This window comes from Sinocyclocheilus grahami, unplaced genomic scaffold (assembly GCF_001515645.1).
Source record: "Sinocyclocheilus grahami isolate Dianchi unplaced genomic scaffold, SAMN03320097.WGS_v1.1 scaffold134.1, whole genome shotgun sequence".
Classification (NCBI taxonomy): domain Eukaryota; kingdom Metazoa; phylum Chordata; class Actinopteri; order Cypriniformes; family Cyprinidae; genus Sinocyclocheilus; species Sinocyclocheilus grahami.
This window is the reverse complement of record NW_015505313.1, coordinates 317,454-344,398: the sequence shown is the minus strand read 5'-3', so window position 1 is coordinate 344,398 and position 26,945 is coordinate 317,454. Positions and strand designations below refer to the sequence as shown.

Here is a 26,945-nt window from a genome sequence, read left to right as displayed (position 1 = left end):
TCACCAAATTCAATCAGTGAATGTCATATTTTGCTCCTTTCTTGATGTTAATGACTTAGGTGTGACTTAAAGGGGTGGTTGTTTGCGATTTCACTTTTTTAACGTTAGTGTGTAATGTTGCTGTTTGAGCATAAACAATATCTGCAAAGTTACGAAGCTGAAAGTTCAATGCAAACGGAGATATCGTCTTTTAAAGCAGCACTATGTAACTTTTTCTATGTTAAAAATGTGCAAAATGTATATAATGAGCGAGTACATCATGAATTCATCTTCCAAACCGTGTTTTTGTCTTATTCTGAATCACTACGGTACACTTATAATAAGTACTTATATTTGGACTATTGTAGCCTGGTCGGGTCGTCACTGCTGCGGAGTAACACATACCTGCGTGAATCGCCATAGACATAAACTTAGAGAAGTAGCTCCGGTTGGAATGTTCTTCCGCGGGATGTGTGCAGTTCTGTTTATTAATCGCTAGAGCGCCAAAAGTTACATAGTGCTGCTTTAAAATTCTGGCAGTTTAATGTCTACAAAAATGGCTCATAGGGACTACAACAAGTTACTTCCCGGGTTCGTGATGTAACAAACACAGATAAACCCCGCCCTCGGGAAAAGGCAGAAAAGGGGGCGAGGCCATGCTGCGCTGCTTTAGAGAACAGGAAGAGAAAACTAGAGATGCACGTAAAAATCTATTCATATATGAATCGCGATTCTGTCTTCTAAGATTCTAATGGATTCACAAGTTTCAAAATCAATGTTCTAAAGCAGATGTTCTTAATACTGTTCCTCGCTGCACACGCTCTGCATCTCTCTCTCTCTCTCTCGCTCTCATTCAGCTCAGCTCCAAAAATTAACTGTTCCAATTATACACTTATTTTCACATAGCTATAAGAAGTGTTAAACATGGACGTGCGTGCAGTTGCCAGTACTGTATTAAAGCTTAAATCAGGATAAAACCGTATATTAAAAGATAACATAAGCAGCAGCATTTACAAATAACAGCATATCTAAAAGTATGAGACAGCAACAAACAAAAAACATAGGCCTAGCATTAAAAGCCGTGCTTGCACATGTTCTGCACGATCCTCTTCAATAATATCCTCTGCTTCTCAGTCGGGGTCAAACTGATAAGCGATATTAACGACGGCGTTGTTTACACAACCAAAGCACATGCTGCTGAGGTGAGGGGCGGGACGTTTAGATGTGCACTAGAGGCGGTTTAGCCAATCACAACACACTGGGCTAGCTAACCAATCAGAGCCCATCGCCTATTTCTGAGGGCGGGGCTTCATAAAAGCAGGAAATGATCAGCATATTTCTCAGAAAAGGGACAGAGCGGTGTGGAATAATGGTAAATTATGTGAAAAATAATGTTTTTTTTTAAACGAAGCATTAACACATGTTAGACTGCACCCCATAAACACAATCAAGCCTAGAAAAAAAACAGTGAACTACCCCTTTAAAAATGACATTCCTAATGCACAAGCACACACAATACTTAAATTTCCCCAAACTCACAGAGATTAGTTTCGCCATACCATCATAATTCAGTTATCACAGCTATAGTTACAAACTGAAGAAAAAAATTACTCCCGTAAGGAGACAGTGTCAGAAATATATAAACAAACAATGTGGAAATCTGTGGAAATATTTGAGAAGAGCTGAGAGAAGTCTTTTGAGAAACAAATTGGATTTGCTTAAAGAGTGTAATTATATATCTAAAGGCATATACAAGCTGCCGTCTCACTGGGCAAAAGTGAAGGAGGTTTAGAGGGAATCAATGGAGCTCTAACAATGAACAGTTTGACGTTCTTCTGTTCCTTTCTTTGTAATGAAAATAATGGGCCGAAAAATTAAATACAAGGCTTGCTGTTGGATTTGGAGCTTCGTCTTGATTAAAGCAGAAAAAACAAATAGACAGCCATATCATGATGTAATCAGCAAGCTCTTGAATACAAGACCTACAGTTTGATAAAAGCAGAATGTTGCTCACGATATAGTTAGTAGAATATTACTGAGGAATAAGTTCATAGTTAAACAAAATTGAAAATTACAACAACAAAGACTGTGTAGTGGACCAAAATTGTTACTTATTAACCATACATTAGTTCAGTATTTTACAAATGCATCTTCACAACATGACGCACATTGTGATTAATGGACCTCAGGATGCTTGTTCTTTCCATTAAAGGTCATTGTAAACAACCTTTCAAAACATGTTTTTAATTGGTTCTGCATAAGGTTAGCAGTTATGAAACATCATCATTTGATCCACTACAAAGATAACTAGACAGTTGCTAGGAGATGGTAAAATCATTTCATCTGTGGTTTCTTTTTATGATTCTGTTTGTGTCTCAATCCACTGGCCTGCTGTACAGAGATCCGGGGGCCGGAGTGTGAGTATTGCTCATGAAGGCCATGGGGAGCGCTCTTCCTGGAATGACTTGGAATACTTATGTCCTATTAAACGAGAGGGGGTTTGGTTGACATGCTGTTGATTGGATCCAAGTGACAGCATTGCAGAATCTTCACAGTCCTGAAAACTGCTGCTCATTTAACTGTCTGTGATATGAACTGCCCAGAGACATGCGCTGAATGTAAAAAGAAGCCTCTGTGTTTCTCTCTTCCTCTCTGTCTCACTTACAGATGGGTTCTGCTTGTCTTGAAGAGGGAGCCAATTAAGAAAGGTTCATCATCCTCTTGTGCAAAAGCAGCAAATTATGACACAGACTCTATTATTACACTCATATTCTGACATAAGAGAGAGACTTCAGCATAAATCACAGCAGTTCAACAAAGTTGACCAGGGGACCACAAGAGCACATCCAGAACATTACAAATATAGACAAATACAAAACATATGCCTTTCATAAAATTCACTGTGGTGAATGACAACCAGGACATGTTAAAAACTGTAAAAACATAAAGGCAGAAGTCATCATTAAACATACAACAGATTGCCTGTGTGCAAGTGAGAGTGCAAATGAAATCACTTCTCAGAACAGGTGGTGTAGGTGAAAGATGCTATCAGCTCTACACTAAAGCAAAAGGACACATTACTCAGCGGCATGTTAAAAAAGGGACACTCGTAAACATTGGGACTGCTCAGCTAAAACCAAAACATCAATTAAACTGAGAACTCGCTTACAAAACCAACTTTCACAGGCCTGTGGGTCAGCTTACTGTTGTTTATAAATTGCATAACACGAAAAGATCTCAACATTAAGATGTTTTATAGACTCGCTTTATGGAGGTTGAACGTACACAAAATACTGTAAAAGAGGGGTTCAGGCAGCTCAAGGGAGAATCAGTTGACAAGAAACTGACACTCCCACACCAAAGTTAGTAATAATCTAACATTGCACAGAAGTTGACTGATGCCAACAACAAAATAGTTACAGTATTTTAAACCAAACAAACACACATTCCTCTTTCATTAGCATAGGCGTAAAGAGCACCTCAAGATGCTCAAGTGGCACTAGTCCTCAACACCTAGGAGACATACGAATGAAAAAACAAGAAACAGTTAATTTGTGCAGAAAGCAATCGTGTTTATTTACTAAAATCAAAATAAAACTGAACACCTCACCGTCACAACAGCCTCTTATACGTCTACAAACACTCAAGTCTCAATGAAGCTGAAGTGCTCAGAAAGGGCATTGGTAAACCAGTACGCTTCAAAAGTATGTCTTCAATATATCGATATATAAAATACTGTTAAGTAAAATTAAAAAGTCAATGGGTGTGCTGGTTTCGGCCTCATCGCCGGCTGCAGCCATGTCCTCGACTCATATGTGAATACCTTTGATACTCAGTAAAACAGCCAAAAAGATACTTAGGTACAGTAACTAAATACATTTACACAAATACTCTACTCCACTGTTCATTAGATCATGGAAACTATTAATTTAGTTGAAAACCAGATTTATTAGCAAAATCAATTTGCCTGAAAGGTTACTACAAAAGTGTCCTTCATATTTCTGTTCACTTCAGTCAAGAGATAAATAATGTTAACTTCAAACGCTATGAAAGCTTTTCACACAGCAATTCTTCAAGGCTGTTTACTTGTCCTTCTAAAAAATAATAGCCTGAAATGCAGTTGGCTAGAATAACTGAGTAAATCAATGCAAATAATGAGATGAGTTTCTGCAATACTATTTAAAAATACATAATTAGTGGTACCATTTTTACAATTAGCAATAAAAGAGTCTACAGCCTTAATCAAGCTTACCAAGAGTAAAATTATGCTATAACAAACGATATATGCCACTGCAACCTGATTCCCACCTAAATCCATTTCAAAATGTCCTGGTATTGATTACAGACCAATCAGCCAACCAGAAATTAAGCTTTAGCGTTAGTTCTGGCAGGTCACGTGAGTCAAGCTTGCATCAGCTGATTCTCAGCTGATCACATCTACCTATAGGAATACGACACCTATCGCGGCATTCCTATATAAGCTGTATTCAGTATTATTCAGCAGCTTTTCAGCTTGCTTCGGAGCAAATTAAGCATCGCTGCTCGCAAATCAAACTGTTGCAGCGTGTTTCAGAACATCTGAAATCCACATCTAAGATAAGTGAATGCTGTTTTAATCCATATCGCTGTGTATATTACCTGGTCTGCTAATTGAAAAAAGCATATTTGAAGCAGCATTTACGCATCTGTGTTCATACAGCTGGAGCAACACGTAGTCTAGAGCATGTAATCGCTCTGAGGACACGCCGATAGTTAAGGCCATGAGAACAAGTTTAAATGAAACACGCATTCTCGTGTATGCGTTTCAACTGGGGTTCAATCTCAATGTTACGGTTGTTTATTTCTAAGGTTGATATTTCATTAGCTGTGTGAGTGTGCGGTCAGAAGCACGCGTCTATCGCTCCTAATGGCTTCTATACATACGTATAAGAATGTAATATTAATGACCGTCATTCGAAGTATTTCCGCAGTGTATGCTTCCCCTGCTGGACTGCCACTCAATACTTTCTCAATAGATCCATAAATTCTGATCCGCTTGAATATGTGCTCACGCTGAGTAATGTGAGCATATGAGCATGAGAAATTAGGGTGATGTGTTGATTAAGCATGCCCAGAACAGAACCATACCGCCAAACCAAACTTTATGCTAAGTATCTGTCATTTTGATGATAGTGGTCCTGACAGAAATTAAGCTTTAGCGTTAGTTCTGGCAGGTCACGTGAGTCAAGCTTGCATCAGCTGATTCTCAGCTGATCACATCTACCTATAGGAATACGACACCTATCGCGGCATTCCTATATAAGCTGTATTCAGTATTATTCAGCAGCTTTTCAGCTTGCTTCGGAGCAAATTACCCTCCTCCATCCCCAGCTCCACCTTTCGCCACAGTCAGGACTTCGCTTTCTGATATTCCTTGCTAATCAGACTCCTTTATCTTGAATAAAGTGTTACACTTAAATATCATTGAGTACATTAATGATATCTGCCTTGTTCTGTTCTGTTAACCCTGGGGGGGGTTATTATTGCTGCTCTCCCTGCTCATTCATGACAGGCTGCATGGATGGGCAGGGAGGTTTTTTGCCCAGAACAGAACCATACCGCCAAACCAAACTTTATGCTAAGTATCTGTCATTTTGACGATAGTGGTCCTGACAGAAGTAACTTGCTGTACTTTTATTGGCAGTATAAAATAAACATAAAGTTCAGTTCAGTCTGATTGGTTCTTATTTCCCATTTATGCAGGCTATGTACATAAATACATAATATGTTGATATATCAACTCCTGGTTTATGCTGTGCTGTTTAAGTGGAGTTTCGCTGATCACAATCTCTCTCAAATCTAACACATTTGGGGACAAATCTCACTAAACAGCTGAACTACTTTTCTGGTATTTCAACCATCTGTATGGCGTAACAGCTCACTGAGATCAGCTTTCCCTGTGATCAGATTCTGGGTGTGTTTAACACACCAGCAGCCTGCGGTTTTCAATTTGTACCGCCAGTGTCCCTGCACCAGTGGAACAGAAGTGATGAGAGCAGAACTGAGAACAGATCTCAAGTAAATTATCTTCTCTCTTTTTCATGCAGGGTGTCATAATGTAAGATTATTTACGCACTATGCCTCAAATGTCACTGCTTTTTATATGGTCTAAAACCCCTCTCATTGCATTTATTTTTAATATAGAATGTGCTGTGCACATTGGCATATTTTATGAAATAATGGTTTTGTTGAAAAGTTAAAGGCAAAGGTGTAGATTTGGATATGGGCACTAGGGACAAAATGTACCAGATCTATGCCTATTTTTTCAAGCCATCACAGTTGTGACTGATTGTAATATAAGCATTGAGAGTCATGTTTTATTTGTTAAATGCCTACTCAATGTTGTGCATTACATTGCTTTAAGCAGTAATTTTCAACCCAGTTAACAGCTGGTTAAACCACTAAAACCACTTGTTGAACTATAATGCAGAGAGCCTTTAAATTTAATTATTAAATTCCACTGTATATGTTTTGTTTGTCTTTTTATTATTCATTGTAAAAATATATAATTGACAAATATAGACAGATGGACAGATAGAACGATATATAAAATTAGATAGATAGATAGTGTCACGATCTCTAGCTGGAGTGCCTGTGAGCTTCGCTGGAGTGCCTGTGAGCTTCGCTAGAGGGCACTCCACTCCAGACTCTTGCCACCTTACCCAGGACTCCATTTCCCATAATCCTTTGCACGAACTCATCAATTGCATCACCTGCCTCTCATCAGATCTAATCATCAGTTCACAGCTGTCTCTTGGGGTCGTGGAGGAGCAACACGGCACTCCAGCCATGGCCGACAGCTCAGTCTTTTCCCAAAATGGCCACCAACTCTGAGACTGTTCATAAAATGCCTTCCCAGAGTCAAGTCAAGTCACAGCTGATCTTCGTGTGTCAATTCAAGTCACAGCTTATCTTCCTGTGTCAAGTCAAGTCACAGCTGATCTTCCTGTGTCGAGTCAAGTCACAGCTGATCTTCTTGTGTCAAGTCAAGTCACAGCTGATCTACCTGTGTCAAGTCACAGCTGATCTTCCTGAGTCAAGTCAAGTCACAGCTGATTGTCCAGAGTCTCGTCACGTCACAGCTGATCATCCAGAGTCTCATCACGTCTCAGTTGATCTTCCAGAGCATCATCATGTCTCAGCTGATCTTCCAGAGTCTTGTAGGTCCTGACTCTCTGTGGTCATTAAAAATCCCAGGATGTCTTTCGAAAAGAGTAGAGGTGTGACCTCGGCATCCTGGCCAAATTTGCCCATTGGCCTCTGATCATCATGGCCTCCTAACAATCCCCATATCTACTAATTGGCTTCATCACTCTGTCTCCTCTCCACCAATAAGCTGGTGTGTGGTGGGCGTTCTGGCACACTATGGCTGCCGTCGCATCATCCAAGTGGATGCTGCACACTGGTGGTGGATGAGGAGATGCCCCCTGACAATGTAAAGCGCTATATAAATGTAATGAATAATTGTCATGTCAGCCTGCCAAGCCTACTCACGACAAGCCTGCCACGCTAAAGCCTGCTCATGTCAAGCAACAGTCTTCAGCCATCATGGATGTTACTCCAGTGTTCCAGAGCATCGTGAATGCTGCATTTGAAGACACTTAGTCAGTCACAAGGTGTTCGAGGCTGGCATCCAGCGTGGACAGGGCGGCCCGTGGCATAGGCGACATAGGCAGTTGCCTAGGGCGCAAATTTTTTTTCCTCTTGTAACCATCGTGCACTCCTACACCCATATATTAAGCAAATACTGACAATTAAATTTTTTGTACTGATCGATCATCAAACTAATTAAAATAATGTTAGAATAAAATAGACATTGACAAATTATGAAAAATCATAAGATTTGACAACATGTCATGTTAGACTAATTTAAACACTTTCTGCATCATGACATAATTATAATACATCATCATAATGCATTAATTATGCATGGCGCACGCACAGTTTTGTCTTTTGCATTTTTTTGTTGATTTAATTTCTAATTAAATTTGTGTTATTCTTCAGGTGACTGTAAGTCACATTTGTTTATTTATTATCACAATTTATTTACTACTTATTTATGTTTATACTTATCATAATGTTATGTTATAGTAAAGTTTTGAAAAATCTGCATTTTCTGATTATTTGAATGGTGGGGGGTGGGGGGGAGGGGTCTAAAATCTCGCCTAGGGCACCAACAGAGCCTGGGCCGGCCCTGAGCTTGGAGGACCCTCAGTTGGTGTCGGTGCGAGTTTCTGGCATTCCAAAGGTCCAGAGGTGGCGGCATCCCCTGCAGAAAATCTAGAGGTGGCGGTATCTGCTGCAGAACCTCCAGAGTTGGCGGGGGTGTTCGATTTATGAACTCTTTGTCTGTACTGACGAGGTCATGGAGACCGTCAGTGAATCCCCTGTTATACCAGTCTTGGCCCTAGAAGCCAATCATGAATTCTTAGCCCTGCCTTTTACGGTCGCTAAGACTGCCTCTGAATTCACACAATGCACTGTCCCGGTCAAAGAGGCCTCTCCTGAACTCTCTGTTTGCCCTGTCATAACCAAGAAGGTCGTTTATGAACCTTCTGACTGTCCTGTCACGGCTATAGAGGTCACCTGTGAACTCTCTGCCTGTCCTGTCACGGCTATGGAGGCCGACTGTGCACTTTCTTTCGGTCCTGTCACGGCTATGGAGGCCGTCTGTGAATTCTCTGCCTATCCTGTTATGGCTAAGTAGGCCATTTCTGAACACTTAGTCTGTCCTGTTCTGACCAAGGAGGTCGTTTCTGAACTCTCTGGCTGTCCAGCCATGGTCAAATGAGCTGCCCCTGAGGCCATTGTTAACCTCTCTGTGCTTTATGTTCCAGTTCTGCCTGATCCGCCTTGTTGGTATCCTGCACACTCAGCTCCACCCTGGTGGTCTTCAGCTCTGCCCTGGTGGGATCATGCTGTGCCCTGGTGGTCTTCAGCTCTGCCTGCTCTGTTCTGGTGGTCTTTGGCTCTGCCTGTTCTGCCGTGGAGGCCCTTAGCTCTGCTCTGGTGGTCTTCTGCTCCACCCTGGTGGTTTTTGGCTCCGCCCGCTCTGCCATGATGGTTTGGAGTGTCTGGAATCCGCTCCTTGGTGGGGGGCTCTGTCATGATCTCTAGCTGGAGTGCCTGTGAGCTTCACTAGAGGGCACTCCACTCCAGACTCTTGCCACTTTACCCAGGACTCCATTTCCCATAATCCTTTGCATGCACTCATCAATTGCAGCACCTGTCTCTCATCAGATCTCTTTATCAGTTCACAGCTGTCTCACATTAGAAGGACTTTAAGGGCCTGTTTACACCTGGTCATTTCATGCATTTTCGCTGATCGAATATCTATCGGATTTTTAAAAATGTTTCCATTTACACTTGGCCACATAATGTGGACACAACATGTGTCGTCGCAAAATGGATATAAATCTGATCTTCAATTCCCGCGCCATATTTAAATTTAACGGAGTTCACGTCAACGAAATCAAAAGATAAGCGCTGCATTTTATTAATTATCAGCTCATTTCAAGATCAAAGACCGCAATAGGAGAGCGCGCGGCATCAGCACTGGAAAGATAAGTTTGTCTTACTACTTTTAATGAAGATGATTGTGTGTTGACCGTCTGCGTCTTAGGCTATTTCAGTTTCATTCACGGCAGTTTGCGCGTCAGTTTGCTGAAGAGATACTCAGCTACTCGTCCGCAGCGATGCGTGTTGCATTAGCGCTGTCTGACTAATGTCATATAGCCTATAACACTGTAGCGTCTGGACCACTCCAACACACAATATATATTTTGTTAACTAGATTTCACAAATACTTTGTAACACCCCAGGACGCCGAACAAGACCCTGGTTTCATGGTAACCCGATACATTTACAACCTTGTGGAATGCGAGCCGGCTCTCAGCTGCTTTCTCCAGAGCTAAGGGGTACAAATGCACAGGAGAAATGGACTGTTCTACTAATTAATTCATAGGAAAACCTTCTTTGAATGAACACCCATTTTCTTCAGGCCATTGTGTATATTATTGCTGTGTTGTATTTAATCTGATCTGTTGTATTATAGACTATTTTTATTCATGCTTACGATAAACCACTCATTCATATAAGTAACTCTACCATGTCTAGTATCTATGAATTCGTCTTCGGATGATCTAACTGAGAGTGCATATTACATGCTGATACCTCTGCAACATATGGATGTTCTAAGAATCATTACTAAATATTCACAAACTTGCATACCATGTCATGAACAATCTGATATTCCAATTCACAAATGTGTAAACGAGTGTGTTTTGTAGTTTAAAAACCTTTCTAAATGATCTTGATCGTGATCTGTAATGTGAGATGGGCGCCGCCATGCTTGTTTGCGCTGCAGTTCAGAGAGTCCTATCAGTCGGATTTACAGCACGTGAATTCATCAATTTCTCCTGAAATACAAGTAATAAGTGGCCGGTGAACTGGGTGAAGAATAGAGTGAACTTTATAGTTCCTTACACTGTGTATCTGATATGAATAAAACATCGGCAAATTAAATTTAAATGGATTGTTATTGTTGCTTCCATAGACGTGTGTATTTTACAAACTCTAAATGTATTGTTTTACTAGTACTTATGTGTATTTAAATGTCTGAAACCTAAAATAAAAATTATGTGGTTAAAAACACTGCATAGTTGTGATAATATGACAAGCGCAGTGTACTTCTCTCTCTGGCTCAGCGCCAGCTAAAGCGTGAAAGCACAGTTTGAATATGGCAGTTATGTGACATCACCGAATGTTCTAAATCCCATATGTGGGACCATACTCCCAGGGGCACGGAAATAAAAATCCCATATGTGGGACCATACCGCTCAAAGGGTTAAATGTTGCTTAGCCTTTCTGTGTTTTCCTGTGTTCCTTGTTTTTGTGTTTTTTACTCTGGACTGTTACCTTGTTTTTGTTATTGCTTGCTGCCTGCCCTGACCCTTGCCTGTTTTATGGATAACCCTTTTGCCGTGCCTCTGCTATTGTTGTTCGCTGGTGTTTTGACCCTAAATGCCTTGAAATTAGTTCTGGAATAAAGCCTTGCATTCCCTGCAAACTTGTTCTTGCGGGGCCCATGCTGGCTTTTTGCGGGCACAGTGGGCTAGGGTCAGCCCACACCAAACCTAAACATGCCCAGTGCGGGCTTGCCCAGGTGAGGCCCACAGCTTTGGGCTCACCATAGGGTCTCTGTGAGCAGCCCACACTATGGGACTGCCCACATTAATCCAATGATGGCCCAGTGTGGGCCAGACATGAGCTTGTTAATAAGAATTTTGTGGGCAGTTTTCATCCTTACCACTAGGGATGCTAGAGTGTTTTAGGTTTCCTTAAGTAAAGCCATGTGGTAGAGAGAATTAGCAATAGCAAGCAGCAGTAGCCAGCATGGCTCACCTGCTGAAAACATTGTGCTGTGTCCTGGTTGAGAAATGTGTCATTTCAAGCCCAGTCTAAAGGAGTTAAGGAGGATTTAAATGTGCACATTGCTGATGTTTTTTGCAGAGATGGTACATGTATGTATGTATGGCATATGTTTGGATTGATGCTAAGAGTTTAACACAGTGTATTTGTATGCATTTTAGAAGGACTCTTTATTGGTGAGGTTACAATATCATGGCCCAGTTTGAATATGGATTTAATGTTCTTTTCGACATGATACCATAGTCTGGACTATTTTTGACTGTTTGTTGGGAAGAGTCTGGTGTTTGAGAGCTGTGGCTTGTTTTCATTACAAGAGGTTGGATTATTCATTTGCTATCAGCCAACTAAAACTATGGACAGTATTTGGACATTGATGTACTACAGACGAGACTTTCGCACACATCAACTTTCACATGACGAAATCCTACAATCTTACATTGCTTTGTTTGCTTTCGTTTTTTATACTTTGTGTATTTACATTTGTGGCTATATGTTGCTGTATTATCCTGAATTGAATGTTTTCTATTTTGTATTTAATAAATCCATTGATTTGAAATTCCTTTGACTACTGTACATTTTTGACAATATAGACATAGTTATGTGGTGACTGCATCCATTTCAGATGTATAATAACTGATTTTCCTAAAGACTGAAGTTGTAGTAGCTGAAAAGTATTTAAAGTGAAACAGATGTATTGTTATAGATCAGGGGTGCATCCTGTTCCTGAAGATTGAGTTGGGCACCCCTGTTGTAGATTAATAGTGTGGGCTAAGTGAAGGCTGCCTGCTGGGTGCCCTTAGGCTTGCCCTAAGTGGTTCCAGTAAAGGGCCAGTGCAGGCTTGTTTGCAGGGTTTGGATCCCCACACCGTTGTCACACCTCCTCGTTACAGACAGACAGATAGATAAAATATAAAAACAAATGACCAACAAAATGTCCCTTCTAATGTTAAAATAAAACCTACGGCCTTGCCAAAAAGCCTCTTATCGGTGTGTCTAGTATTTCAGGCCATGAGACAGATCCAGAGTGATCCTGTCGTCCTCCTGTAGGAGGGTGCCATGCTCAGTGCTGAGAGCTCTGCACCACCATCAATCATGTTTTATGTCTTGATTAGGGCTTTTCCTCTGACCTCTGCTATACGGTTTGAAGGATGTTACCTGCTCCAGGGTGTTTGGTGGTCTGACTCATCTCAGCCCATTGTCAGAATCTGCTTGAAGCTAAATTCAGTAGCACATATAGCCTTAGCATAAACGCTGAGCTATTTTGAGCACAGTGTAGCTGCATATTTTCTGAAATAGATCTCAGCTATGTGGACCACAAGGAAGCTCTGCTTTGACTAGGGGGATTAAAATGCCCCATTATGGATCTGAGTTGTTTTTTATCCAGACATCTGAATCTGTGATGGCAGCCTGTTAACATCGCAAACAACCCAAGGGGAGAGCTATGGGCTAAAGAGTCTTGCTTGGGATAATGGGGATTTTAAGATGATAAGATGGGAACAAAAGAAAATTCGGACTGCTTGCTTGTTAGCGTTCACTCAAATAAAATTCTGTCATTTATTTTTCCATGCAAGAACAATGAAAAATTCAAGGATGTCAACCTTCAAAAAGAACGAAAAAAGTAGTCCATCTCACTCGTCTGCTATTTGCAGCCACATGACAGCTTTGTGTGAGGAACAAGTCATTTTCCACTGATACTTTTCCCTTTACGCAAGCTATGAAACCTTGAAGAAATCATTTAGAATTAATCAACCATTTAATTGAAAAGACTCAAAGGACTGATTTCTTTAAAAAATTTGACAAAGATTTTTTTCATTAAGCTATAGGTTGGATTTTGTGTGACTTCAATTTTTGTTTGTTCCTCTAACAAAAATATCATATGGCTTTTTTTTAAATTTGGAATATACAGCAGTGCATTTTGCGGTTATTGTGTTTTGTGTTCAGAATTCATTACAATCGTGTGACAAAAAGAGCCCCCAGATTGCTTCTTTTTTTCTTTTTTTTGTGTTGTGCAAAGTCACGCATATTTGAAAACAACATGAGGGTGAGGACATTTCGTTTTTTTGGGTGAACTATCCCTTAAAAAGGCAAGCTAAATAAACCCAAAAATCCTTTGTTAAAATTAATTGTTACAGAGCCTGCGGCACTGCAGAGGAGACTCTTACAGTTTAAGTGTGAATTGGTGTCATTAGTAAGTACAAAGAATATTTATGAGGGAGCTTTTTGCTTGACCTTCACCAACAAGACCTTCAAGGTCAAACAACAAGTGTTGTTTTCAGGAAACGATACACCCCACACTTCAGTCTGAACAACCAACTTACAGTTAAAGCTGTAGAACTAAAGACCTTATTAATGTAATGGCAAATACTGTAGTAACACTTGTCAGCAGATTCCGGGAACACTCAAACCCATAAATAAATGTTACTGTCACATAGGACTAGAAAACAGAAGAATAATTATCAGCTAATGTGCTTCAAGCCTGGTATTATCTTAGGGGCAGGTTTGGATTTAGATAAAACCATGATTGAGACCGGGAAGTCTTGTAACAGGGTGAGTTGCATCATTCTCAGTTTACACAAACAAAAATTAGCTAGAGGGGTGAAATTACGTTCGTTCATGTCTACCACACTCCTGGGGGGACAGTCTTAAGGATTATGGTTTTCAATGTTTATCTGCTGGTTTGAATTAAAATGTTTCCTACATGTTTTCCATTTACACTACCATTCAAAAATTTGGAGTCAGTAAGATTTTCGAAAAGGCATCTCTTACACTGACCAAGGTTGGAATTATTTGATCTCAAATACAGTAAAAACAATAATATTGTGTAAAATATTACTATCTAAAATATCCATTGTCTTTTTTAAAATAAACATTTAAAATATAATTTCTTCCTACAATGACAAAGCTGAATTGTCAGACATTGTCTTCAGTGTCACATGATCCTTTGGAAATCAATATAATGAAACATGTCTTATGATCAATGCTGAAAAAAGATGCTTAATATTTTTATGAAAACCGTGATACATTTTTTTTTTTTCAGGATTCATTCCCATTTCATTCATTGTTTTGTTTTTGTTTTTTACAGTGTGATCTCTCTTTTCTTTAAAAACAAACAAAAAACATACTGACCCCAAAATTTTGAACAGGATCAGGCTGAAAGAGGTTTGTTTAAGGTTTGGATGCACTGATAAGGTAAAGGTAAAAGGTAAAAAAGCAATCAGTCTTGGTTACATTAGGTTACATTTCGAGAGAGGTTAAAAGTAGTCTTTAATGTTACAGCGGAGGTCTGATATAAATACAATTCTGGATTGACAACCAATCTCGATTCCCATAGAGCTGAACATCACTGGCTCAATAAAGGAATCAGAAGGTTATCCAAGTCCACATTTTATATATCTTGAAAGTTTTATGGTTTTCAAAACACTACAATGCTGGAGCTAGTTAACAACTGACAGTCTGCCTTTTAGTCTGCCCGAGTCCAGCTGCTTACATCAAATTTTAACTTCGGAGCTGATGTCTTTGTACTATGAAGGATTTTTTTTGAAGCATTGCTGATGGATTGCATCGTTTTCTTTTACTTACTTTCTTTCTTTTTTTTCTTTTTAAATGTCATGTCACTGTCTCCCTTTACATCAGTTTCACTCCTGCCCTCCTATCCTTGACCTCCAACCAGCCTCCCAACTGGAGATGGGTCACTCACCGTACTCGCTGTCATAGAAAATGATGAACTTGTGCCAGCGGAGTTCAGAGAGGAGCGTGATCATGACATCATTCAGACGCACAGGAGGGCGGGCAGCCAGCGTGTAGCGCTCTCCGTCGGGGCTGGGATTGAGCTGGCACTCGGCGCGGGGTGTGCCGTCTCCGTTTCTCTGAATGAACAGGTGAGGAATGTGCATGGCATCCGTGAGAGACTGTAGCGCATTGGCTGCAGCACATCCCGTCGATGACACCAAAGCCAATATCCCCTGATTCATGAGCTCACAGGCTGGAGAACGAAAGAGAAGAAAAAAAGAAACGCAGTTAGGCTCAAAAATTAGATTGTCCATGTGTCATAGGTACTACTTTACAACAGTTAAGCAGATTGACCATTATAGAACTTATGGTCAATTTTCATCAACCAGTGGCAATTAATGCAGCAAATGACAGGATCATCCCGCAGAGAACAGGTGGGATAACATGTCCAGATTTCACAGGGCAAATGTAATTCTCTTCAGTGTATTGCCATATGCTGCTAATGTATTTCCTCTGTTAAACACCAGTGTAACAATTTCTCAAGGAAATCTAGTTAAAATGGACATAAATAATTTATGATATATGACATTTTATAGATGTTGAGCCGCAGGTTAGGAAACATACATTTATACATATGGTTACCCTTGTTTCTTACAATGATAAAAAGTGGATTTCAAATTCAAGGCTGTTTCAGGGTGCATATCTGACAATGTGCCTATTTAAAAAGGGCATTGTGGCATAGAAAAATAGTAGTAATATTCTCAGCTTTGTACACCGGAGGATTGTTCCCCCGTAGTATATGACTACAGCACAAAATCATTCCATTTATGCACAAATGCATCTTGGAAAAGAGCTATAAGTCCAAAATCATCTGACTTTCATTCTTCATTTAAACAGTTATTTCTAATTCTTTTCTCATATTTATACAAATCAAAAGTAGTTAGGGTACTTTGTTGTATTTATTTGCACTGTAATGAATATTTTATCAGATTCCAAAAAGGGGGACTGCAAATTAATTTCATCTGTGACAGCACAAAAAGTTTTACAACTGCCGAAGCTGGAAAATCAATTATTAATAAAACCAAAACAGCATTCAAAATGCACCAAGCCCACTGTATGGAGAGTGGCTAATGGAGGTGTAATTATTTCCAAGTAAAAATACATAACCCAGTCATTTCTGTAACTTTCATACAATAACTGTTTGTCCTCGTGTCCCGAGAGAGGCTGTGTGCTAGGTTCATTTCAGCAAAGCCTGGATTCAGATTGGCTCAGCACAAAGGTTCTCTAAAGATGTAGGTAGATCAATGGATTACAAATCCCAATGAAAATGAGAGGAAACACACTGATTTTTTTTATTTTAAGCAAAGAAACTAATTACTTTTTTCTAAGAAGCTGAGCAAATAATTTTGCACAAAGCCACTAGAGAAAATACTCGGCAAGACATCTAAACAAACACACTTTAAATTGTTATTCCACTGAATGGATCCACCTTAATTTAATACAAAATACCCTAAAACACTAACAGTCCCCAAACATATAGGTTGCTGAACACAATTCAAAATCCTGTTTTTCAACATTGAGGTTCACCCAAACATCCTTTAAGTTAAAAAAATAAGCCTTTAGACACAAACAACTGAAAAGCTCCAACAAACAGCAGCTCTGTGTGGTTTACAATAGTATAAACAAGATGCAAGTTATGAAAATCAACTGAATTTATGGTCCATTACAAACAAGACGATAACTGTAAACCACCTACAAATATCTTAGACTGTACAGAGTTCCATCCATTTCCAATGTCCAAATGTTCTTTATTTAGTTTAAAGGGATAGTTCAACCAAAAATTAAAATTTGTCAATTTACTTAGCCTCGAATTGTTCCAAACCTGTATGAGTTTCTTTCTTCTCTTTGATTGCGGGTAACCAAATGGTTGACGGTAGCCATGATTTCCGTAGTAGGGACAGAATACTATGGAAATCACTGGCTACCAGCAACTGTTTGGTTACCCACATTATTCAAAATATTTTCTTTTATGTTCATCAGAAAAAAACAAAAGAAAATTATACAGGTTTAGAATGACATAAGAGTGAGTAAATGATGACAGAATTACAATTTTGGGGTGAACTATCCCTTTAAGACACAAACTTGACTGAACTCAACTAGGGCTGTTACTAATGACTATTTATATATCGACTAATTCATTGATTAATCTAAACGATTAATTTCCCACAAAATAATCAACAACTTTACTTAATACATTTTATTAAACTTGCAACTTTGCCATTCAGTAGTGTACCATAAAAAAGTATAAATCTAAACAAGCCATTGACGAAGTGTAAAACTAAAAGAGAAAAAATGTAAACAAACCTAAATGAAATAAAAAGAAAACAATAACAAACGTCTGAGAAAGTCATCATGTTCTTATCAATATATCTACATGTTCTGGGCTTCTGTTCATTACAGCTGTGAGTACAACTACAAAGGGCAAAAAATCTGTTTCAATTACTCATAACAGTCATCTAATTTGACATAAAACCAGAATAGAGCTTAGAAAAGTAATATCTTACGCAGATCTTACAGATAAATGTGTCTGTTCGTGACTTGGCAAGGTTTCTGATGAGCTTCTTATCGCTCCATAACTATGCAAATAGTGCAATTTTTTTTATCTTTAAAATGTCTGTGTGTATAATAGAGCTATGGAGGAATATAGGTGTGAAAAGTCTGATAGATAAACGCATCAGCTGATTCACATCACAGAACTACATTTCCATAGATAAATCCAGAAAAAAAAGATAAGACTGGAAGAAAGAATAAGAGAGGAATAAGATACTTCAGCCTTCTATGTAATGTTGTCAAGATACAGCTGATAGACAACGGCGAAACAGTCACAACTCCATCAATCGACCAGACAACATCTCCAAATTCAGAGCAAGAGAAACATCCACAAGCTTCAGGGCACAGCAAAACACGCCACGGGAAACCTATAAGTCATATGAGAATGGCCATTAAACCATCTGATGTGGAAATTCACATTGGCAGGCGTTGTTCGGTGGTCCATGAATGCTACATCTATACATTCTTACGCATCTTGGTGAAGACAACCGCAAAACAAAGGGATAGTTCACCTAAAAATGACATGTCTGTCATCATTTACTCACCCTCATCTTGTTCCAAACCTGTATGACTTTCTTTCTGCTGTGGAACATCAAAATATATTTTGATGAACGAAGAATGTTTTTATTCATACAATAAAAGTAATTTGCATCCCACAGGAAAAAAAAGAAGACCTACAGGTTTGATTCAACATGAGGCTGAGTAAATGAAAACATAAGATTAATTTTTGGGTGAACTATCTCTTTAATGTAGGTTTTCTATCAACATTCAACAGATGCTTCTCAGCCAATCAGAGAAGCGAGATGGAACAACACAAACACGCATCACTACAGTGCGAGTAGAATTAGATTAGAATTTAGTGTAATAATAACTCTGCCACAGCCTCTCTCTCTCTCTAAATCCACACATAGCTTCGTACGCAGATTATGGCATATTATGGATTAATACACAATTATAGAGGCACGATTTTTATGTACAGGGTGAACGGCACTATTCTTTGTAATCCCTGATTTTGGGATTTGGATATTGTGCGTCTCTGCAACGTTGATATAATGCATTTAAAAATGTATTTGTCATGCAGATTAGAGACCTTTATCATCAAACAGGATTTTAAAAATTATCTCAAGGAGAGCTCAAATCAGAGTGCAGGGATAATTCACAATCAGGCATTAACACACGGCCAAATGAAATTAATTAATCCACAGCTCACAGCGCACCTCCAGAGTCTCTGTGTCATTGATTTGAAAAGGCCCCAATGTCGTAACATTAACGATATGGCAATAGAGACGGACGACGAGTGATTCTCTTACCAGAAATTACATAAATCATGCCACCAGGATGATTTCACACTAAAGGTCAGATGTTTTCATTGGTCTTTGTGAGCAGAGAAAGAGATGCTCAAGGTGTTGTGGACGGGCTTCCACCCAGCAGGGTGCAGTTCGTGGTTTGATAAGGAAACTCTGGCCTTTACGCCCAATCCGTCAGTCTGTGATTGCAGCCATGACTTCAAGACTGAATTCAGAATAGAGAATAACAGTGTGTGTATTCAGAATGTGTGGGTGTATGAACTGTATGTGTGTAAGGTGGTTTGTCCACTGAAGCAGCTTAAAAGATTACCAGACCACAAACATCAACCCCTACAAAATCCCATAATCCTGTTGGAATTGGCATCATCAAAGGCATCCCGTGCCTTGTACTATCAGAAGTAAAACGATAGTCCATCTGTGCATGATAAAGAACCCTATAATTAGCATTTCTTTATCCTAAAATACACACATTTAGCCATAAATGTGCAGATTTCAGGTTGGGGGGCAGTTTTGTCTTGCTGTGTCTGATATCAGGTACTTTCCAAAGGATGTAGTGTATTATATAGGGCAGATGTATATTAAAACATACTATCTGCCATGTTGCTATATGTTCCTTCATTGACATACTAACAATAACTATAAAAACAAATTACTCTGGTGGTATACAAGCGCAATTTCACTTTGAGAAACAATGTAAAACAACTCCTTGGTATCTACACTTGAAAAGATTTACTCAATTCACATCTCTCTGGTTTTTTCTTTCTTAGAAAACTTTCTTATTTTATTTCATACCTGTTGAATTTACAGTTTACAATTTACACTTGCCTGATAAACGCTCTTATTAAAATTAACCATGGTTTTACTATAGTAAAAGTGGAGTAACCATGTTTTTTATTACCATTTGTATAACCACAATTTTACTACAAATACCAAGGTTTAAACTATGGCTGGTGTAGCAAAACCTGAGCCGCTGCTGCACTGATCATTTGTTTCCATCATGAATTATAAATTTTTTGAACAAATCTGTTTTGATGATCATTGATGTTCATAAAGGGTTTGTCATTTGTTCTTGAATAAATCAATGTTTTGAACAAATTTGCTGAATAAATGATTCAATCACTACCTTATAAACAAGCACTTGTTTATTCCTGAACGAGTCAGAGTTTTTGAACGACTTCCGACTCAGGGTTTTTGAACGGTTGACTGGTTCAGTTACTCAATTGTGAAAGCAGTCGCTCGCTGTCACCTACTTACACTAACAGTCTAACTTTCAGAGATAGTTTTTCACATGTTTTACAGTTGTCAGGAGCATGCAAATACAGATAAATGGAGCAATTCAAGGAGCGAAAATTCCCAGTGCTCATTGAACACTACTCTGCCAGTCAGATTTGAGAAATATATGTGACCCTGGACCACAAAACCAGTCATAAGTGGCATGGGTATATTTGTAGCAATAGACAACAATACATTGGCTAAATTATCGCAATAAATCATTAGGATATTAAGTAAAGATCATGCTCAATGAAGATATTTTGATAAACATTTTTTGATAAATTTCCTACTGTAAATATATCAAAACTTAATTTTTGATTAGTAATATGCATTGCTAAGAACTTTATTTTTTACAACTTCAAAGGCAATTTTCTCAATATTTTTATTTTTTTGCACCCTCAGATTTGAGATATTCAAATAGTTGTATCTTCAACAAACCATACATCAATGGAAAACTTATTTATTCAGCTTCTCAATTTAAAATAATTGACCCTTATGACTGGTTTTGTGGTCCAGGGTCACATATAGTGTTGAAGTATGCATATTTGGACATGAATAAGTGGTATTCAAACCACTAAAAATCAGTTTAGACATGTTCACATGAGAAATGTAATCTCTTTCCCTGCATCATGTGTAATAACAAACAGGTAGTAATCAACTGTATCGATTATCACAACAAAACAAACAAAACTTCTGGCTTCTTATACACATCTAGTTGTTTGCAAGAGATATGCCTACTGTACAGAAGATATACTACTGATATAGAGCATTACTGTGTATGAGTCATGGATGGTGTCATTTGAAATGAAAAAACATGAGGTCAGGAACAGGAAGTGCTGGAGGAACTGATAAAGAACGTCAAACATTTAGCTCCACATGATTTTATAGTAATTCACATTACAGTATTTCTCTTTTTCTCTCCAGTAAATTAGCTGTAATTTTCCACAGGTTTTGACCTGAAGTCCCATTTACTTCCATGGAAGAATGAAAGCAAAACTCCTTTTTTTTTTCTAAGCATAAGGATGAAAAGAAAGTGCACGTGGGGAGGATAGAGAGAGAAAGGAAGAGCTAATTCACTGCATTATTCTCCATCGTCCACACCCCACTCATTTTTTCCACCACTCTTCTTCTCCTTCATCCCCACTTCATACTAAAACCCATTGCCAACAGGGCGATACAGGATGAAAAGAGAGCCTCTGTCAAGCAGACGGCCCGGCACTAAGTCCTCCCTGACTTTGTCAGAGTGAGTTATTCATACAGTCCTTCCCTGTCCTGTGTCCTTCATTAATACGTAATGTGCAGCACCTGCAATTATGCGCAGAAAAGCTATTTCAGGTTTGTTGCTCTGAATTACAAAACACGAGGCTCCTGTCTCAGAAATTTTACATTAAAAATTAGTTATTGACATTTTACCATGCCAGTCTCTTTTCTTTTCCAGTAAACAGAAATGCAGTACAGCTAGGATTGAGCTTCTAACAATGAAAAATGTTCTCTTTCAAACTAATTACAGTTTAAAAGTATTTTTTTGTAAGAGGTAGACGTTTTAAAGAGAAAATCCTGAGAAAAATGCTTCAATACTTCAGATCTCAAAGTAGTGTTCTGGGAAGAACCTGAAATATTGAAGGAGACACATAAGCGAGATTCTTAATCCACGTGAACTCCCCTGAAATGTCCCAGTACACTTTACAGTGGAAATAACAGGACAGCAGCCTAATCTCTTCCACTTGAGTTCACTTTCAGTCGGTCACTCTCGACGTCATGTCGGTGACCGACGAATTGGGATCTCGCTTCGAGAGACCAATCAACTTCGAGTGTAACTAAACGAGCCAATGCACATTGGCATGCGATGATTGCATCCAGCTGCCGCTGATCACAGCGTGAGCATAAAAAGGCAGCAAGTGCAACGCATACCAGCTTTTTGCTTCGGAGCCGAGTGACAACATCGTTCTGCTCCAACCAGTGTCTTCAGTGTCTACGAGTTCGACGCGCTCTTGAAAGCTTTCTGTGTTGGCAGACGGCGCTTCAGCAGTGGTCGTTCCTGTGTCGAGTGGGTTGCGCACTTCAGGCTGCAGTATCCCCTGTCGTGCTGCAAGCGGCCATCTCCCCTGTGTGCCTCAGCACATAAAAGAGCATTTCCCTGAAAGAGCCAGTTTCTCTAAAGGAGCTCACACGGGTGCATCTTTGTAAAGACGATGGATCTTCACCCGTGCGTTTCTGGATGTGGCCGTTACCTGGTGCCGGGTGATGGTCACGATCGCTGCCTCACGTGTCTGGGCATTAAACACGCTGAGGTGGCATTCGTGGATGAGTCATGTTCCCATTGCAGGAAGATGACCATCTCGGAGCTGCAGACCAAGCTTCGTTATCTCCAAGGGGGCGGAGCTCCGTTGCCTCTTCCGCGATCTAGTGTTCGTTCTGGCGGCTGCCAGACGAGGACTACTTCCGGCAGTAGCACGGGTGGCTTGAGGGTAACAGTGGAGGCAAACCCCTCAGGGAACCAACCCTCGGGGGCCCACCAATTAAATTCAATTCAAGTTTATTTGTATAGCGCTTTTCACGATACAAATCGTTGCAAAGCAACTTTACAGCAAATTAAGTTTCTACAATATTTAGTGGTAGCTTATCAGTGGTGACTGTCAGTTAACATACATATGGAAGAACTGTACAGAAAAATCAATTAAAGACATAATCAAACAGACAATGAACACAAAAATTATTAACAGAAATTATTATATGATGCAATCAAACTTATAGCAAAATGTGGTAGTTCTGTATGTTGTTTCAGGGTTGGCATCATCTGAGGTCCTCTAGAGGGTCCACCACTCCTCTAGCGCTTCAGATCCAGTCGAGCGGCCAAAGGAACACGCTGGGTCCTCTTCAAAGAGCGGATGTCGATCACTGCATCGGAGGGAGAGCTCTCTGGAGAGGAAGATTCGGCTGTGCTGCCAGCCTCCGGGACGGTGGCAATGCCTGAATCGGATCTGGAGATGTCAGCTATGCTTTCCCGGGCCGCCAAGAGGGTAGGGCTCGAGTGGAAACCTCCACCGCGTCCCGAGCCCTTGATGTTGGATCAAGGGCTCGGGTTTCTCGGGGTGGCTCGCGCTGGTTCTCAGCGCCCTGCCCCGGTACCTTTCCTCGACGGTGGTGCAGCGAGGGGGTATACGGCGATACCCCCGGTGGAGCGGTCGGTAGCGATGCAGTTGTGTCCTAAGACCTCCTCCTCCTGGCGGGGAAACCCGTCACTCCCCTCCCAGGCCTGTAGGCATTCGTCTGTTCTGACCGGCGGTGCTTATACGGCTTGTGGAGAAGCTATGGCATTACTGCAGGTGCACCAGGCCAAGGCACTGAAGGACCTGCACGAGGGTGGTCACGATCCGGAAGTTCTGAAAGAGCTCCGAACCACTACTGACCTCGTGCTCCGAGCGACAAAGGTCACCGCGTGAGATGTCCACACTTGTGGTTTATGAGCGCCATCACTGGCTGTGTCTGGCCGACATGAGGGACGCCGACAAGGTACAGTTCCTCAACACCCCTGTGTCCCAGGGTCAACTGGGAAAAGAGCAAACTCTCCCCGACGCAGAGGATCTCTTTTCTCGGTATGGAGTTGGATTCGGTCGAACAGACAGCATGCCTCACAGAGGAAGGTCACTGACGTGACGTCTCCGTTCCCTCCTTCAGGGAACGAGGGTGACACACGTAACCGAGACGTTATTCTCTCTAGAAATCAATGATGGTAGAAAAGCTAATGTGTTCCAGAAGAACAAAGTACAACAGCGTTTCATAGATGGCTAAACAACATTGGCTGTCCTTCTGAAAACTGCAGAATGTCCTGACTGCAAACTACAAAGAACACCATTCCACAGCCATTATGTTTTTATGAAAATTCAGAATGTAATGCATCAGATAGTTTTAGGTTCTAATTCTTCTGGTGAGGCAGTTTGGCCAAAGAAATCTTGCTTCTTAAGGTAGCTGCATGATTTCTTCTAAATAAGGGTATTATGTGAAATGACCTTATGTAGGCCAAAATCAACCAACCAAAATTGTGAGATGATACCCATCCCATCTTATGACATTCAACATACAGCTTTGATGATGTTTCTCCATAGTGATGGGCAATCAAGTCAGATGATCTACTCTTAAAGTCAACATAACATTCACAACCTGTTCCACTCCATATGTGATGCATTCCTCAGTGAAACAAGATGTTCATTAAAAAATATATATATATATATATATATATATATAACAGTGAATTTTGACTTCAGGTTGACTTTCACAGCAACAGTGAATGGTGAGGCCTGGTCTGCTGAGGTTCTCTATTTTTATGCATAAATCACCGCACTGTGGCCGATTATTGTGCTAATTAGCATAGTTAGTCTAGCACAGCTGGATTGTTAATTGCTCCTCTGGTTGCAGCAGCCTGTGCTGTGACAGACCAACCTATAAATGGAATGGATTTGGAGGAGACCCCAGCCTCTGTCAAAGCTGTAATAGGGACTCAATACATCACTGTTCTATGTTAAATTCTCACCTAGATTCCAAAACTTTGCCAGATTCCAACACCCTTTAATTACGTCTTAAGAAAATCACGTGACTCGTCATCCAGATGTTTAAAAATTCTCTCTGAAGTTACAGTCTGCAATCAGTGGGCTTGTGTGATAAACCCCCTCTGTTGGCTTTTAATCTTTTTTTTTAAAGCAAGCTGAGGGTAAAGCAAGCCTCTCACGAATCATAAATCACTTTCCTTTTTTTTTTTCTTTTCTTTTTTTTTTTTTTTTTTTACAAACATTCACTATTATTCTGTATTATTTTTGACAAATACAATGATTGCATAGCCTAGAAGGGTTTTATAAGCTGCAGCTATTTTTTTTTAATTAAGTGAACAGAAATAAGGATGTTATACAATAACAGAGCTGTGAATGGCAACTGTTGAGAAGAGAGAAGCAACCTGCCTACTCAAAAAATTACCATGAATGCCGACTGCTCTGAGTACTTTCATAGTATGAAATGAATTTAATGAAGAATTTCTCAAGAATTTCTGTTCTATGCAGGTAGTGTAGTATAAATCAAAGTCATACAGTTACATATATACAGTGGGTACGGAAAGTATTCAGACCCCCTTAAATTTTTCACTCTTTGTTATATTGCAGCCATTTGCTAAAATCCTTTAAGTTAATTTTTTTTCCTCATTAATGTACACACAGCACCCCATATTGACAGAAAAACACAGAATTGTTGACATTTTTGCAGATTTATTAAAAAAGAAAAACTGAAATATCACATGGTCCTAAGTATTCAGACCCTTTGCTGTGACACTCATATATTTAACTCAGGTGCTGTCCATTTCTTCTGATCATCCTTGAGATGGTTCTACACCTTCATTTGAGTCCAGCTGTGTTTGATTATACTGATTGGACTTGATTAGGAAAGCCACACACCTGTCTATACAAGACCTTACAGCTCACAGTGCATGTCAGAGCAAATGAGAATCATGAGGTCAAAGGATTTAGTGCTCAGTATTTAGTAGAAGCACCCTTTTGATCTAATACAGCCATGAGTCTTTTTGGGAAAGATGCAACAAGTTTTTCACACCTGGATTTGGGGATCCTCTGCCATTCCTCCTTGCAGATCCTCTCCAGTTCTGTCAGATTGGATGGTAAACGTTGGTGGACAGCCATTTTTAGGACCCCCCAGAGATGCTCAATTGGGTTTAAGTCAGGACTCTGGCTGGGCCATTCAAGAACAGCCACAGAGTTGTTGTGAAGCCACTCCTTCATTATTTTAGCTGTGTGCTTAGGGATATATGGTTGTATATACAGTATACAGTATATTCTATAATAGCATAAACGTCATATAAAAGTCATACAGTTTATATATAAATAAATTCATATATCATTTTTAAACTGAAAATCAAATGGACATAATTTAAATTTAATTTCATTAATAAATCATTTTATTATATTTCATATTTTAAATGTCATTTTTGTTTGTTCATTTGCCACTTGCTGTTTTTGTCATTTTGTCAAATGATTTATTTATCCATTTGTGAATCAGTTTAAAAAAACAAAGTGTTGCTAAAAACAAGTATAATTTAACCACACTTGACAACTTCTTTGGTCTCAAAAGCCATTACACTTGAAAAAAGTTGCTGTTATTGAAGCACCTTGTAAGTTGCTGTAAACGTGACTACTGTTAGTTAATTTTAGGATCATCTTGGAGCTGAAGATATTCAAAGCTCGGCTGATCAGAGACTTCCCACGGTTGGCTTCTGTTCTCTCAGCGGTAACTGTGGTGAAGGAGCTAGCGCACACTTTCTGCATTAGAGTTGGCATCCTACACACACCCCTAGAGAGGAACGGTCTTGAAAAGACGTTTGGAGAAAAACCTGACTGGATTTATTGCACTGCCAATTACTTTTTTTTTCTTTTTTCTTTTTTTTAAATCACACCATGTTGTAGATGATACAAATAAGAATAGAAAGATTCATAGGTGTATTTCTGCTTAAAACACTGTGCTGATTCTATGAGGCTTACTTAATAAAGTCAAAAGACAGACAATAAAAAGAGAAAAGAGAGAGTG

The 26,945-nt window shown here is 39.6% G+C and overlaps 1 protein-coding gene across 3 annotated transcripts in view; it reads right to left on the bottom strand.

The window, feature by feature from the left end:
• Window positions 1-26,945, bottom strand: part of grid1a (glutamate receptor, ionotropic, delta 1a) — a 309,894-nt gene that overhangs the window by 114,578 nt on the left and 168,371 nt on the right. For all 3 annotated transcript variants that reach the window (XM_016279802.1, XM_016279803.1, XM_016279804.1), the window contains exon 3: window positions 15,146-15,430. In XM_016279802.1, the coding sequence (XP_016135288.1) occupies window positions 15,146-15,430 (285 nt within the window). The remainder of the gene's footprint in view (window positions 1-15,145; window positions 15,431-26,945) is intronic.